Source organism: Cannabis sativa, chromosome 1, assembly GCF_029168945.1.
Source record: "Cannabis sativa cultivar Pink pepper isolate KNU-18-1 chromosome 1, ASM2916894v1, whole genome shotgun sequence".
Lineage (NCBI taxonomy): Eukaryota > Viridiplantae > Streptophyta > Magnoliopsida > Rosales > Cannabaceae > Cannabis > Cannabis sativa.
Window position 1 is genome coordinate 40,446,788 of NC_083601.1, and position 16,079 is coordinate 40,462,866.

At 33.5% G+C, this 16,079-nt stretch overlaps 2 protein-coding genes across 2 annotated transcripts; one reads left to right on the forward strand and one right to left on the reverse strand.

Moving 5' to 3' along the window:
* Positions 1–5,922: 5,922 nt before the first annotated feature.
* LOC115707515 (homeobox-leucine zipper protein ATHB-15) lies at positions 5,923–15,411 on the forward strand. The gene is made up of 18 exons (XM_030635513.2): positions 5,923–7,170; positions 7,598–7,757; positions 7,875–7,975; positions 8,080–8,170; positions 8,499–8,594; positions 8,698–8,811; positions 8,893–8,976; positions 9,098–9,253; positions 9,369–9,443; positions 9,556–9,662; positions 9,757–9,949; positions 10,553–10,738; positions 10,836–10,916; positions 11,211–11,345; positions 11,424–11,749; positions 11,840–11,945; positions 12,311–12,460; positions 12,548–15,411. The coding sequence occupies exons 1-18, from the start codon at positions 6,965–6,967 to the stop codon at positions 12,692–12,694; spliced, it is 2,514 nt and encodes an 837-aa protein (XP_030491373.1). The 5' UTR covers positions 5,923–6,964; the 3' UTR covers positions 12,695–15,411.
* Positions 14,038–15,307, reverse strand: LOC115704994 (uncharacterized). The gene has a single exon (XM_030632218.2). It carries the CDS (start codon positions 15,305–15,307, stop codon positions 14,663–14,665), a length of 645 nt encoding a protein of 214 aa, XP_030488078.1. The 3' UTR covers positions 14,038–14,662.
* Positions 15,412–16,079: the final 668 nt, after the last annotated feature.

The following is a 16,079-nucleotide window of genomic DNA, read 5'->3' on the forward strand; positions in this document are numbered from 1 at the left end:
ACTCTAATAAATTCATTTACGGTTCGTTTGGTACGTCGTATTACATAATAATGTATTGTATATTATTATATTGAATTGTATTTCATGTAATATTTTTATGTAAAACTATATGTGGTATTGATTTTTATGAACACGTAAATATATAATATTTTAGTATAAATTAAAATTTAGTGTAGTATTATATAAAAATATGATATATATAATTCAATTCAATAAATAATACAATACAATATAATATAATATGATCTAATACAACGTACCAAACGAACCCCTATAATTTAACTAAGGTGGCGTTTGGTAACACTTTTTTAATCAGTTTTCTGTTTTTAAAAGTGGAAAAGTGAAAATCTTTTTCAAAAACATGTTCTATAAAACTGTTTTTACTTTTCAATTTTATAATTAGAAATCAAAATTTTAAAAACAAAAAAAAAAATAACTTTCAATATTTTTTTTAAACAGTTTTTTTTTAATCAATCTTTTGGATTACAATCAGACCGAACCCAAATCCCCTCCTCACGGCCTTGGCGCTGAACCCGACTTCTGACCCGAACCCGAATCCAATTCCGAATCTTGATCCGACTTAAATAAAATTAAAAAATAAAAATAAAAATGAACTTTACAGAACACATTTTTGTTTTATGTTTTTAAAATTGAAAAACAAAAGAGAGCACATTTTTGTTTTTTAAAAACAAAAATTTTACTTTCATTTTGTGATTAAAAAATTAAAAAACAAAAGTGTTACCAAACGACACTTAAGCTTTTAAAGTTTATATTTAAATTAAGTAAAAGAATATATATAGAGAAAATGATATAGAATATAATAGGAAGATGTATTGTATATATATCTTAGATAAGATAAAAGAAAATTAAGAATTTAATGATATATTTTAAAAAATAGAGTAACATAAAAATTAATATGAGTATTCTTTCGTACACTTGTGATACTTGTAAAGTTGTAAGATGACAAACAGCATAAGAAAACTAACATATAAAAAAAAGAATTAATAAATACTCTTGCTTCCACTCGTACGCAAATGTCTTAGAAACTGATAATTTAGGTAATGTTTGATGTAGTATTATTTTTGTTGGTTTCATTTTCACATTTCAGTGTAAACCGATTATATTCCATTTTATATTTTGTACTCAACCCCAAATAAGCTTAAGTCGGCCTACATAAACACTTAACTTCCCGTAGCTTAAAAAAGAAAGAAAGACAACATATTTTGGATACATCCCATGAACGAACCAGAAAAAGAAATGAGAGTAGGTAGTAGGTAATTAAAGGAAGTCCAGGCTTATTATTACAAGTACCAAATCAATCCACAGAAAATCTGATTTTGGCAGCTCTGAAATCTGAATTTATTGCTGAGGTGAGAGGACTTGTTACTTGTTTCCATTTCACCCAATACAATACATATTAGATATTGTAGGCAGGCAATAGGGCCTTTGTGAAGGCCATTGAGTTGAGTTTAGTAGTTTATTAACTCAAAGCCCAAATGGGTATAGAGTAGTTGATAAAGGGCTGCACATGGAGCAGGCCTAGTAAGGGCCAGACACCCTTCTGCGGCACGATGTCTGCTCATAAGACTTTTAGGCCGTAGACGCCGCCGAGTATATCGCCCACCGAATCAACTCCATCATCATACCTCACTATTTTCTTCAACTCATACCATGTGTAGGTCCCACTCCCACTCCACACACACTCTGCTTACCCATTCTATTACTAATTTTTTTCTATCCATATCATCTCTACTATCTATCTATCTATCTATCTACCTCCAATCTCCTCTCACGTGCTTCTCGCGTGATACCAACCAACCTTTGCAATTGCTAATTGTAATTACTGGGTAAAATCTCTTATTAATATTAACCACTCCAAGGTTAAGGTTAAGGTTAATAGAAAGTCTTACTTGTGTAATTGTTATGTATATTTTTATTTTGTAGTGAACTGTAAGATATATGTTATCAATCGTTTCCCACTAATAAAATACTAAAGTTGGAAGAATCACTACCATTCCATAAGATTTTAGAACTTATTTATCTGCAATTAATATAGTTTGAATAGATCTTTTTTCCTTCTTAAACGCGAATAGATATGGCTTTATATTTTTTTGAGCAAAAATATGGCTTTATATGTTCATTTATTATATTTGCATAATAATTTGTACAGGGGTATAATTATACCTTGTTTTACTTGCCACTATTGTCAATGATCAATACTAATAAAATTGGCATTCATTTAATTACGAACGTAAGTACCTACTCAAATTAAGATTATTCTTTTGTGCATTTTATAGAATATAACGTTCAACCTATAATGTACAGTGTACACTACTGTTATAGAATATATGTTTAGGATGCTTTTAGATGAAACCCTAATTACTCACCTAATTTTAAAAGGAAAATTTAAATTTATATGTATATATTTGGTGTATATTAAATTTTTGAATACAAGCTTATTAAAATTAAAAAAATAGACATACTTTATATTCATACCCATTATACTCTTCTCTCTTGTCTTCTCTTCTATCTTCACTATTCATGCTCTCTATTCTTATCTATATTGATGGTGGTCCGATGGTAGCCTGATACTACTTTTTTTTTTTAATGTTTTGGTACATAAAAAAATAACATCATGCCACCATCGGACCATATTTTACTTCATAGATGTTAAGCTACATTCATTAAGCTCGTCAGGAAGGTATCGGGCCACTATTAGACTACTATCGGACTACCATCGGACCATATCATCAGGCTACCATCGAACCACCATCGGACCTTCGTCTTCAACCTTTACTCATTTTTACTATAAGAAGGCATCAAACTACCATTGGATCACCATCGGACTTGACAAAAAAACTAGTTTTTTGCCCAAAACTCATATCTAGCCATTTTCGACCCTAAATCTAACATCTACTCACAGATAACAAACATTAATCATACAATTTATTCTTTTGACAACATTGTTGATGATGAAGTCGTGGTTGATGGAGAAGTCGTTGGGTTCACGGTGGTCATTGGGTCCTTGGATCTGTGGTCGTGGAGAAAAGGGACCAATGTTATGGGTGGTGGGTTGTGTGTCGAGTCCTTGAGTGAGTTTAGAGAGCGAGTGAAATAAGGGAGAAAAAGAGAGGGTTAGGTGTTTGAAATGAGAAGGGTAAATTTGAGTTTTTATAAAATATTAGCCCATTCTACTATAATATGGGTTAACTTAAATTTAAATAAATAATTTTAATTTAATAAAGGCATAAAAAAATCAAATTTCTTTTTTAAAATACAATAATGTCACATATATTTTGATTTTGATTTTTATGTTTGGCAAATGAATTAATACTTACATAGTATATTATCATTAATTATCTAAAGATTAGTAATATTGTGTAATTACATACACCATGCTTGAAAAATTACAATGAAATTAGAATTGGATGTAATAAAAGGTAATTATATAATTTTGTATTTATTTGATCACATAATTAGACTGTAACAATTAAAATATAAGAGATCTCAATTATACTCTTCCTATTGAGATTGTTGGATTTAAGGATTTTTGTTCAATTTTAGTAAAAAAGTCTAACATGGATAAAAGTTCAGGGCGCATGATTTAGTACATTTCAAAGTTCGAGAGCCATGATTTGATATATATCAAAGTCTGGGGAGCATAGTTTAGTACATAAACAATCACTGAAATAGTAAGATTGAATGAAATTAGACAAAAGTCCTTAAATCTAACAATCTCAGTAGTTCAGGGGTATTTTTGACGACCTTAAAAGTTCAGGAATCATGATTTGGTACATGTCAAAATTCAGGGAGTAAAAATCATAATTAGCCAAACTTTTAATACACAATTTTATTATTAACTTTGATGACACTTTTATTATTTTGTAAATACATTAACTACAACATTAATCATAAATTATTTATATTATTTTTTTTTATTTTTTTACATAATAAAATAATAATAATAAATTAGTTATTATTTCTTTCTTTACAATTTTAATAAAAATATTAAATTTTATATTAAACATTACAACTATATATTAAAGTAAAATATTAAAAATTGATATATGGGAAAAAAAAATATATATTGTGCTAGCACAATTTTTGCATGAAATGATCCAACTAAATTTTAGGGAGTGTATGCACTTGCACACCTTTTCTTTTTAAGGATTTTTTTTAGTATCGATCTTATATAATAGGACGAACATATATTGACAAACACATTAAGTATGAACAGATTTTTTGCTCATGAGCATTAAGTATGAATATATTTCCTTTTCAAAAAAAGAAAGTATACATGAATAGATTGATTGCATATGCAGGCATTAATATCCTGTTCTCCCTGACACTATCGTTGTTTATTATTATAGATAAATTTGAATAGTAAAAGACAAATTATCTAGTGAATATATACTGAATGGTGATAATAATTAACTTTAATATTTAGGGATCATGTTTGTATATATATACGTGTATATTTCCACCCCTGCATGCATGTTTACTAGTCTGTTAAAAGTTAAAACAATTGTTATCTATATGTTTACTAAAGAAAAATAAAAATGAAATAACTATACATTCAAGCAAATAGCATCTCTTTCAAGGAAATTATATTAATAGGCAAATTAATGAATGAAGATATTAATAAGTGATTTAACTGTTACATCAATATACACCTATAAATAGTAGTACTAATAAAAACAGCTCATAGCCCATGATTGGCATAGTGGATCTAAAGCTTTACTAGAAGGCATCTCCTCGTAATCGTATTAATCAAATAATTAATTTATGTGGCTAATGAAAAATTCAATAAAATGACTATCAATTATTAAGGAAATTAAATTAGTGGCTTTTAATTGCCATAATAGTATTATAGTACAAATACAAAGACTTATTATTACAAAGCATTTAAAAAAAGATGGAGTGCTCTACACTCATATATACAGTAAGACCATAATATATATATGAAGATGATCACGAAGAAGAGTTTAGGTAGACTTGGGCAGTGTATAGTACAGTATTAGCAATAGTATGATTAATTTGATTAGATTTAGATTTGAGATTTTTGGGCTGATAAAGTGGTTAAAAAAATTAATTAAATTAAATTTAATAGCTTTGGAGAGCCGCGATTGAGGATAAGCCCCGCTAACGCTATTGCTAACCCGTAATTGTCCCTATGAGTCCATTACATCACGCACCCACCATCCCATCACCATTCTCATATGTGTCACACGTGTCATATCAAAGTCATGTCATCTATGTAAGTATATAGAATTACTATACATGTATATTTGTATAGATAATAATACAATTAACAATGGCAGCGTGGTAATGATGACGTAGCATAATAAATTATTAATTTTAAATGATTTTTGTTTATGGGGAAAAAATAATAATAATATTTTATCAGCTTTAAGAAATTAAAACCGAGACGCATGCAAGAACCTCATCATGGTGTCCTTCTCTGCCCCCACGCAAAAACCCTCTTCACTCTCTCTCATGCCTTTTGTATTTTTAAAGCTGCTGATTCGCGCATGGTCTTCCTTTAATGCCCTTCTAACTCCACTCTTTTACCATCTTTCACCTACCCTTTACTGGATACGTTACTTGTGTTTGACAGGAATAGGCCTGGATCTTTTTCTTTTAATCTTCGATGGAAAACAACTAATCAAGTTCTGGCATATAAAATCATATCATTCCTCCTATTAAATTATTGTTAATTATTCTTGTGCACCGCGTAAAAACAATACAATTGTAATCTTAAATAAATGAGAAATTTTGAATTGTGAATAGTACATATTTTAATGGGGTGGGGGCAATCTCATTGGATAGGGGTATTTTAGATATTGCAAAGATTTAAATTACCAAGAAAACGAATATTTTTTAAAAAATTATATATAATATAATAATATAATAAAAGAGGAGGGAGAAAAGTTTAGCAGTAACAACATTTGGGTGTACAGTGGGAGTGGGGGGAAAAAGAAGAGAAAAGAAAAGAGTGTGAGCCGAAAGTGACGAACCAATGAAAAACAAGGCAATAACATAATAGCATTAGCAACCAACACCATCTACACCCAAACACCCAACCACATCAAATTCAACCACAACGTTGGATTAGATAGATTTCAGAAATAATGAAACCTAAATCCAAAAACACCAAATTAAAAAACCAATAATCAGAAACACAGACAACAACAACTACTACTTTTTCATTTCTTTTCTATTGTCTTCTCCACTGCTCTACTGCCTCGAACTAGGGCTAACTTACCCTCTTCTGATTCATCGCTTGCTTTTGTTTTTCTTGCCCGAATCCGAATCCGTATCTGTATCCGAATCCTTTTTATTTTTCTGGGAAGAAACAAAATCTCACACCCGTGATTTTCTTTTTTGACTTCTCCCAAAACCATACATACCCTTTCTTTCATCTACTATGCCTTCGAAACCCTAGAAATATGTATCTTCTTTTAGGAACGTGAAAGAAAAAGAAGCCATGGAGATTGCTGGGAAGCTTTCGTTTTCGCTGCTGATTCAGAGATCATCGCTTTAAGTTATGGGGAATCGCTCGGATTAGCCGAGTCGAATTGGGAATTTTTGTTTTGTTTCTAAATTTGAACGAGATCGTGGTTGTTGGTTTTGTTGTTAGGTTTAGTTGTTGGTTTTACTGAGCTCTGATCTCGAAGATTTTGTATTTGGCGCCGTCTATACCATTTCGGGAAACCAGGATAATTGTCTCCGAGTTAAGGATAGTGCTGTCCCCTCTAAGCTTATCACTATCTTTATTTTTACTTAACAATTTAAGTACGAAAGCTCAAAGATTTAGGGACGTGGAGGCTCTGCAAACTTCTGTACTGGGATTCAGACCCATTTGATTCTTTCAAGCTCTGAAGCTTTTTTAAGAGTTACGAGTTGGTCCCAAGGAGGAGAAACAACTTAGTTTAGGTCTGGTGTTTTGAGGTGAGAACTGAAAATGGCTATGTCCTGCAAGGATGGTAAACCGGGACTAGATAACGGTAAGTATGTAAGGTACACACCTGAGCAGGTTGAAGCCCTTGAAAGGCTCTATCATGATTGCCCCAAACCCAGTTCGATTCGTCGCCAACAGCTTATAAGGGAGTGCCCTATTCTCTCTAATATTGAGCCTAAACAAATCAAGGTCTGGTTCCAGAACAGAAGGTACAACCTTTAATACTCTCTCTTTTTTTTTATTTTTAAATATTTTTGTTCGTTTAATTTTGTATTAGTAGTAGAAGGTAACAATTCATTGTTTGGATCTTCATACTTTGGTTATGGATGCGTAAATAAGAGTTTGTTCTAGTTCTCTGTTTTGAAATGATATTTCTTTCATCGAACCTTAAAATTTCTATGTTTAGTTTGTTCTCTTTTTCGCATCGAATTTTTCCTTCTTTCTTTTTTCTATTACCATAACGTGGTCATCTCGTTTGGTAAAGATTTAATATTTCTGGGTTCCAGAGTATGCATTTTATTATATTTATTTTTCAGATAGGAATTTTTAAAATTTCCATCTTTACGTTTGTTCAGTCAAAGCGGCTAGTTTATTTAGTTCCATTAATTTTGTTGGGTTCGTTTGTTGTATATACAGATGCAGAGAGAAACAAAGGAAAGAAGCGTCACGCCTTCAAGCTGTGAATAGGAAGCTTACTGCTATGAATAAGCTATTAATGGAAGAGAATGATAGGTTGCAGAAGCAGGTGTCGCAATTGGTGTATGAAAATGGCTATTTCCGCCAGCATACCCAAAGCGTGAGAGACACATATGCCTTTATGCATTTATTTATTTATCACAAGTACTCACTTGTACTACGTGTGGGTGTTGATATTATAGAATGTTTTATTTATATTTTAATTTTTAATTTGCAGACAACGCTTGCAACCAAAGATACAAGTTGTGAATCGGTGGTCACGAGTGGTCAACACCATTTGACCCCTCAGCACCCGCCGAGAGATGCTAGTCCTGCAGGGTTAGTGCGCATATTGTTGTTGGGTCCTTTTCAGTCATCGTTTCTTGTGACAACTCTTGTTTGTGTGTATTTAGCTTATCGATTTCTGGTTTGTATGTTTCCAGGCTTTTGTCCATTGCAGAGGAAACTTTAGCAGAGTTTCTTTCAAAGGCTACTGGAACTGCTGTGGAGTGGGTCCAAATGCCTGGAATGAAGGTACCTTTTGCAATTTTTAATGCATTAATTAATCTTAAAATATTCACCAAAGAAATCTTAAAATATAATTAACGAAAGCTCAAGCTTTTGAGGCGTGAATTCATTATTTTATTTTTGGGAAACGTAAACATCAGCACGCCTTTAAACTTTTACAGTGTCAAACTCCTTTTTTTTTTAATAAAGAAAAGAGGTCAATTATAATATCAAATGTGCTTAGTTTTCTTTTTTCATTCATTTTACAGTCTTTTTTTTTCTCTGCTGGATCATTGATATTACAGTGATAACTTGATTAAATACTTATCTCGTTTATATATTTTGATGTACAAAGCCTGGTCCGGATTCCATTGGAATCGTTGCTATTTCTCATGGTTGCACTGGAGTGGCAGCACGAGCCTGCGGCCTGGTGGGTCTAGAACCTACGAGGGTAAGTTCATGTAGCTTCAGACATTCTTCTTCTTTACTTCTAGTCTCACTTACGCATAAGATAATTAAGAGGGAAAATTTCTGACAGTCTATTTTCATTCCAGGTCGCTGAAATCCTCAAGGATCGACCATCGTGGTTTCGCGATTGCCGTGCCGTGGATGTTCTTAACGTGCTGCCAACCGCAAATGGTGGAACCATTGAGCTGCTTTATTTGCAGGTAAGTTCAACTCTTCTTGTCAAGCTATCATTTTTTATCAGAATACTACTAGACAATTAATTATGTTATTTATTGATGCAGCTCTATGCTCCAACTACTTTGGCGCCTGCTCGCGATTTCTGGATATTGCGATATACTTCTGTTTTAGAAGATGGCAGCCTTGTGGTAAGAAATTATATTCAGCTATGATATCTTGTGAAATACATAAGAATTGACAGTATTTCTTTGGATGTGCAAATGCTTTTATCAGTTTAACTTAGTCTGGTTAATTTGATATATTGTACAGGTTTGTGAAAGATCTCTTAAAAATACTCAAAATGGTCCAGCCATGCCTCCTGTGCAACATTTTGTTAGGGCAGAGATGCTGCCTAGTGGATACCTCATTCGGCCTTGTGAAGGGGGTGGTTCAATCATACACATTGTTGATCATATGGATTTGGAGGTGACTGAGTTACATTACTTGTATAATTGGACAATTTTCTTCTATGCAATCTTTTTCTGAAGTAAAGATTGGGAATACCGAAAACTAAACTTTGTTTTTTCTAAATCATAATTAGCCTTGGAGTGTGCCAGAAGTATTGCGTCCGCTGTATGAATCATCTACTGTTCTTGCTCAAAAGACAACAATGGCAGTAAGATTTTTTCTTTGGATTCAGAATGATTCTTATAACTCTCCCTAAGATTGTTTAAGTATGAGATATTCTTTCTGACTCTGTTATGTTATGTTACTGTATTCTTTTTCAGGCTTTAAGGCAGCTAAGACAGATAGCCCATGAGGTTTCTCAGTCTAGTGTCACAGGCTGGGGTAGGCGTCCTGCTGCTCTAAGAGTCCTGAGCCAGAGGCTAAGCAGGTTTGGCTTATTTCTTTTATAGTTTTTGTCACACCACTCACACCATACAGTTATAGTTCCCTTCAATTGAAATCTAATCAATCTTAACTGGCAGGGGTTTTAATGAGGCACTTAATGGCTTTACTGATGAGGGGTGGTCAATGATGGGAAACGATGGCATGGATGATGTTACAATCCTTGTTAACTCATCTCCCGACAAACTAATGGGCTTAAATCTTTCTTTTGAGAACGAATTTCCTGCTGTCAGCAACGCAGTTTTATGTGCTAAAGCATCTATGCTGTTACAGGTCAGGCTTCCTCACAGTATTTTTTTTATTTATTGCTATGCTTTTCCAGCATATATTTAAGGAAAACAGAGGGAAAAATATTTGATGATAAGTAGACTATAAAGCAATTGTCTCTATTTGATTTAGTTTTTAGTATATTTCAAAATTTTAAATGTGTTGATGGTAAATAAACTATTGAGACTTGATAAGATTTTTACTGAGGATTGAACTACAGATACATTATATTAATTGTATGAATATTTACATGGAGTATATTGTATATATTGGAAACTCTAGTCCTACCTTAAGCTTATATATTACCAGACCTCTCATCTTATAGAGAAAGTCATTTTCAATCCCTCACCCGCATCCTCTACCAATGTATTGGATTTTCAGTATTATATATGCTGCCACAACTTAAGGCTAGAGGAAAAAGATAGGCAAGTTGTGAAAAGTAATAAGATATGTAGGCTTTCATCTTTAGGAATATATAATTCTCGCTTTTAAGCCTGTTACTTGGTAAAAGTATTTTCATGTTATCTCTGAACTCATTGTTGGCTACCATTCCATTTATTTTTGACATTTCTTGTAATTTATTTTCAACTGTTCTCTTTTATTTCGCAGAATGTCCCTCCTGCTATCCTTCTTAGGTTCCTGCGAGAGCATAGGTCAGAATGGGCTGACAATAACATTGATGCTTATTCTGCTGCCGCTGTCAAAGTGGGCCCCTGTAGTTTAGCAGGTTCTCGGGTTGGTAGTTTTGGTGGTCAAGTTATACTGCCTCTGGCACACACTATTGAGCATGATGAGGTAAGTTCAGAAATGCTTGGTTCATTTTATATTATCTTCTTTTGCTACATTATTCGAAGACCTTAACATATGTTGTTCTTTTGATTTTGTGCTGTAGTTCTTGGAGGTCATTAAGTTGGAAGGTGTTAGTCATTCTCCTGAAGATGCAATGATGCCTAGAGAAATGTTCCTTCTGCAAGTAAGTTTTTCTATTAACTGACAAATGGCATGATATTTTCAATTTTGATATTAACTGGTTGATGGCATGATGCTGTTTGCTTCTGTTTAACTTGTATAGTAAATATAAATTTGCTTCTGTTCTTTGGAGTTTTGAACTGGTATTATCGGCAATGTGCTTACTTCTAGTTTCTCTACTGTAGTGTTTGCCATGTATATTACTGATTCCATTACTTCTAGTTTCTCTACTGTAATGTTTGTCATGTATGTTACTGATTATCCTCCTTAATTTTACTGCGTTTTCTTGTTTCATTAGCTCTGCAGTGGAATGGATGAGAATGCTGTTGGCTCTTGTGCTGAACTAATTTTTGCTCCAATTGATGCTTCTTTCGCTGATGATGCACCTCTTCTGCCATCTGGGTTCCGAATTATTCCTTTGGATTCTGGGAAGGTCAGTCTTGTAATTTTTCTCTGTAAGAACCATTTAATTCATTTTGGACAGGTAATAATACAGTTAATAACATTGCAGGAAGCCTCCAGTCCAAATCGCACCCTAGACCTGGCTTCTGCTCTTGAAATTGGGCCAAATGGAGCTAAAGCTTCTAGTGATTATTCTGCCAACAATGGTTGTGTGAGATCAGTGATGACGATTGCTTTTGAATTTGCATTTGAAAGCCACATGCAAGAACATGTAGCCTCCATGGCTAGGCAGTATGTCCGCAGCATTATCTCATCAGTTCAAAGGGTTGCACTAGCATTGTCGCCTTCACATTTGAGTTCACAGGCTGGTCTTCGCTCACCACTCGGTACTCCTGAAGCACAGACCCTTGCTCGTTGGATCTGCAACAGTTATAGGTAAGTCATATTTTTTTATGTTTTACATTTGCACATTGCACAGTGCAGTAGAAGCTCTTATACTAAGATCCTTATTTCTTTGTTAAACAGGGGCTACTTGGGTGTGGAACTACTTAAATCTAGTGGAGAGGGGGGCGAAACAATTCTCAAAACCTTGTGGCATCACTCGGATGCTGTTATGTGTTGCTCAATGAAGGTATGTGCATAATTTTTTAAATTATAATCTCTTCTGTTGCCTGCACCCCTGCACCCACCCCCGCCACCACCATGCTCTGATACGGGTTCTTGATACCTTAAACTAGACTTGGGTATTGGGATCTTACACTTTGTAGTACAACTGCTATTACTTAGATTCCGCTGTTACTCTAACATTGGATTTGTTTTTTGGGGACTTGCAAGGAACAATGTGAGAAATTTAACAACCAGGAATCTAATGTAGTGTACCAGTAATTTGTGAAAGAAAAATATTGTGTGCAAACATAGTACTTGGGTTTACTTATTGTGTGAAACAAAAAATTTCCTTGCTTATGAAATTTGGTTTTTTGCATGGTGTTTATGCAGGCATCACCAGTTTTTACCTTTGCAAACCAGGCGGGGCTTGACATGCTTGAAACCACCTTGGTTGCACTGCAAGATATTTGTTTGGAAAAGATTTTTGATGACCATGGGCGGAAGACTCTCTGCTCTGAGTTCCCTCAGATAATGCAGCAGGTCAAGCCCTCTCATTTCTTTCTTTTTTGAACTATGGTTTATTGACATTAAAACTTACATGTTTATTTTATGCGTTTCCATCTGTAGGGTTTCTCTTGCCTTCAGGGGGGAATCTGCCTTTCGAGCATGGGACGGCCAGTGTCGTATGAAAGAGCAGTGGCATGGAAAGTGCTGAACGAGGAGGAGAACGCACACTGTATCTGTTTTATGTTTATGAACTGGTCTTTTGTGTGAGATATCAGACCGAGTGGCTGAACTTCTATGTTAGCTTATAGGGTTAAGAAAGGATAGAAACCTTAATTTGTCTTTTATGTTCATTTGGATATTTTGCTTTAGTTTGGAGTTTGGATGTTGAGACTGATATTTAGTTCCTTCCAACACTCTTTATGATACTCTTTATCTTGTGATGCTTCGACTAAGTTATGTTCTTTGCTTCATCTTCTTTACTGTGTGATGCATTTTTGTTTGACTGTTTGTTGCCATATTTGATAAAATAACTTAGGATTGTCCGAAGTCGATTTCTACATTTATATTTGTATTCTATTATGTAAATATTTGACAAGTGGATAATATTTAAATATTCTAAACATGATTAATTAAGTTAATGTGAAATAAGAAACTAAAAATTTTTGAAGTGTAAAAAAGAAGAGTTTCATTTTTCACTTTTACGCTTAACGAGGGTATAAATTTTTGATTTTTATTTCTTTAAAAGATCACCATAATATGAAAAGCAAACCAAAATTTTATGCTTTCTTATCCCACAAACCCACTCCACCTCGACTTTTCTTTCTCTCTCTTGATTTCTAGCCGTCCTCTTTATCTCGCTTTCACTCTTGGTTCTATATTCCAATTTCCGAACAGTTGGTTTTATTTGAAATAAATGTAAAATTGTCACGTAATGTATAAAAGAAGTTTTTTAACCCAAATTTTGTGGTTTGTGGAAACAAAAATTAATCTAACGGAATTGTTATAATGAAAATTTAACTTCAAAGTGTATTGGTGTGGAAGATTGAGGAGGCTAACCGGCCTTGATTCATTATAGCAGCTCTAGTGGAAGTGGTTTTTTAGGGTTTCTTCACTCACGAAGTGGGTTACAATTTGACTTTTCAAAAAGGTGTTGTTTTATTTATTTATTTTGATCCTTGTGATTGGATACTTTTGGTTAAATATTATGTTTACAATTTTTAGGCAACATTAAACATAATTATGAATTTGAGAGTACATCTCCAATTGAAGTTGCTACAAGTGTGGCTGTAGATTCATTTATTGCTTCTGTTGAGCACTGATAGTTATTTATTTATTTATTTATTTTTTCTGATAGCTTAGCATGTAAATTTAAAATTTAATAAAATGAAAATGAGTCTTACTAACGTTGGTAGCGTTTGAGATGTCTTTAGAGACGCCCTTATATTACAATAGACATGGTTGTTGGTGTATTTTATCTACTGTTTTAGTGTACTCATTAATTATTGGTTTTATATGAGTATATGCTCTCTTTTCGACCCTTCTAATATAAAATTTAACAAAAGTAATGTCCATACATGATATTAATGTATTAATGACAATAAGATAAAAAATTTATTGAAACTTCAAATTATGTATGTCAATCGCATACAATATTTTCATTTATTCAAACTAAACAAAAAATAAGAAATAAGGACTCCGTGGTGAGATCACTAATTAAAGCAAAAAAAACCCCTTTAGAAAGGAGATTAACACAACTAATAAGCCTTATAAACATATACATAAACTAGCTGGTTACATATACCCACAAACTCCATCCATCCAAGTCATTTTGATAATAATTTAAAGTTCAACAAGGTCAAAACTCATCTTTCCACCTAAAAAAGGTTACAAGACTCCAAAAAAAATGGACCTTAAAGCATACATGACCTGGAAACTCAGGAGAGATCAGGGAATCGAATACAAAATTAAGTAAGATATAGTACTGGTACAATAACTTGGACAATAACCTAAAAAAAACCTGATTCAAGGTATAACAAAAAGGTTAATTATATTTCCAAGAATATAATATATAAAATATGTGAGACTCTCGATCGGTGTGGGAGAATTATATCAATACTCAAACACGTACGAGAGACCCATATAGTATATATATAAATATATATAGGTATGGGGCTAATAAAATAATAATGGTTAATTAACAAAATAAGTACTGATCGACCAATTAAAGACCCCTTTTTAGGTAGATGTGTATAGATCCTTTGTTATAGCCGGAATACAACTTGAACTCCGAGCAATCCCACCTTTCTTATTAGAAGGATCTCTAGGACTAATAGACTTAGCCCTAATCCTTCCATCACTTTGGCTCTTCTTGAACATTTCTCTCATAGCCTCAGCTTGAAACAAAACAGGATAAGCTCTCCCAAACTTGTTGAACCTAACACATGCACTCATGTGTACACCCAAAGCCTCCTCAACCTCCTTATTATTATTTCCACTACCAGAACAATTATTACTATTGTCGTTCCTCTTCTTCTGAAGCTCTTCCTTAACCGCCTCCGAACAAAGCCCGCAAACCCACTTCCCGAAGAACTTTTCCCTTATCTTCTCTATGTACTCAGGCGTACACTCCTCAACCATGCCACAACACTCGCACTTGGCATCCTCTACCTCCGATATCGGCGGTAGATCATCCAAGTCCATTGCTGCTGCCTCTTGAGCTTTGCTAAGCTCAAACGAGATGTCTGACACCGTTCGGTGCAGACTCTCAGATGGAAGCCTTGGCGGCTTGGAGAAGTTTCCGGCCGTAATCCGGGTTGAGAAAGTAGTTGGAGTAGGAGGTGTGTTAGGGCTTGGGATTATTGATTCTCCGTGAGGTGCCATAGTAGCAAGAGAAAGAAGTAGTGAAAGAAATAATAGTATATTATGATCAATGGTGAACAGTGTTTGGTTATAGAGTCATGTGAATATATGATCAATGGTATAGTGGAAAATAATTACGTATATGTATGTGTATTTATAGTGTGGCTCTACTCTATATGATCTAATCTGTTAGTAGTACTGTGGAGTAGTTGTGTGTTTTATTTGTGGAGCTTGAAAGTTTAGAGGTCACTTATCAATGGAAGCTTGGATTGATGAACTCGTGAATGTGCTAGATTTTTCCAGATGTAGTTGAACGAAAAAGCAAGTTTAAATTGCTTTTGTTAGGTTTGAAATTAATATTATGCATGCAACTTTTAGAGCTCATTATTTTTATATATTATATACGCATGTATTTCAAAACTTGGTTGTTATTATTATCTTTATCCGAATCTTTTATTGTAGATGATGAGGACGAGCTCTTCGTTTTGTACCATTAATTTTCTGGGCTAATCGGTATGTTGATCATGTATGTACATATATATTAGGACAGTTACATTTTAAATACTTGGTTTTAGATGCTCTTCACTTGTGTGAACGTGATCACAACTTCACAATAGCATGGTCTTCTATATCTCCATTATTACTAATTACCTAACCTAGCTAGATTATATTAACTATAATATATATGTGTTTAAAATTTTGGACTAAATGCATTCATGTATAAATACTAATAACATGATCATAAGCTAGCAACTTAATTATTCACGGGCTTTCCTGTACACTTCTACAAGTA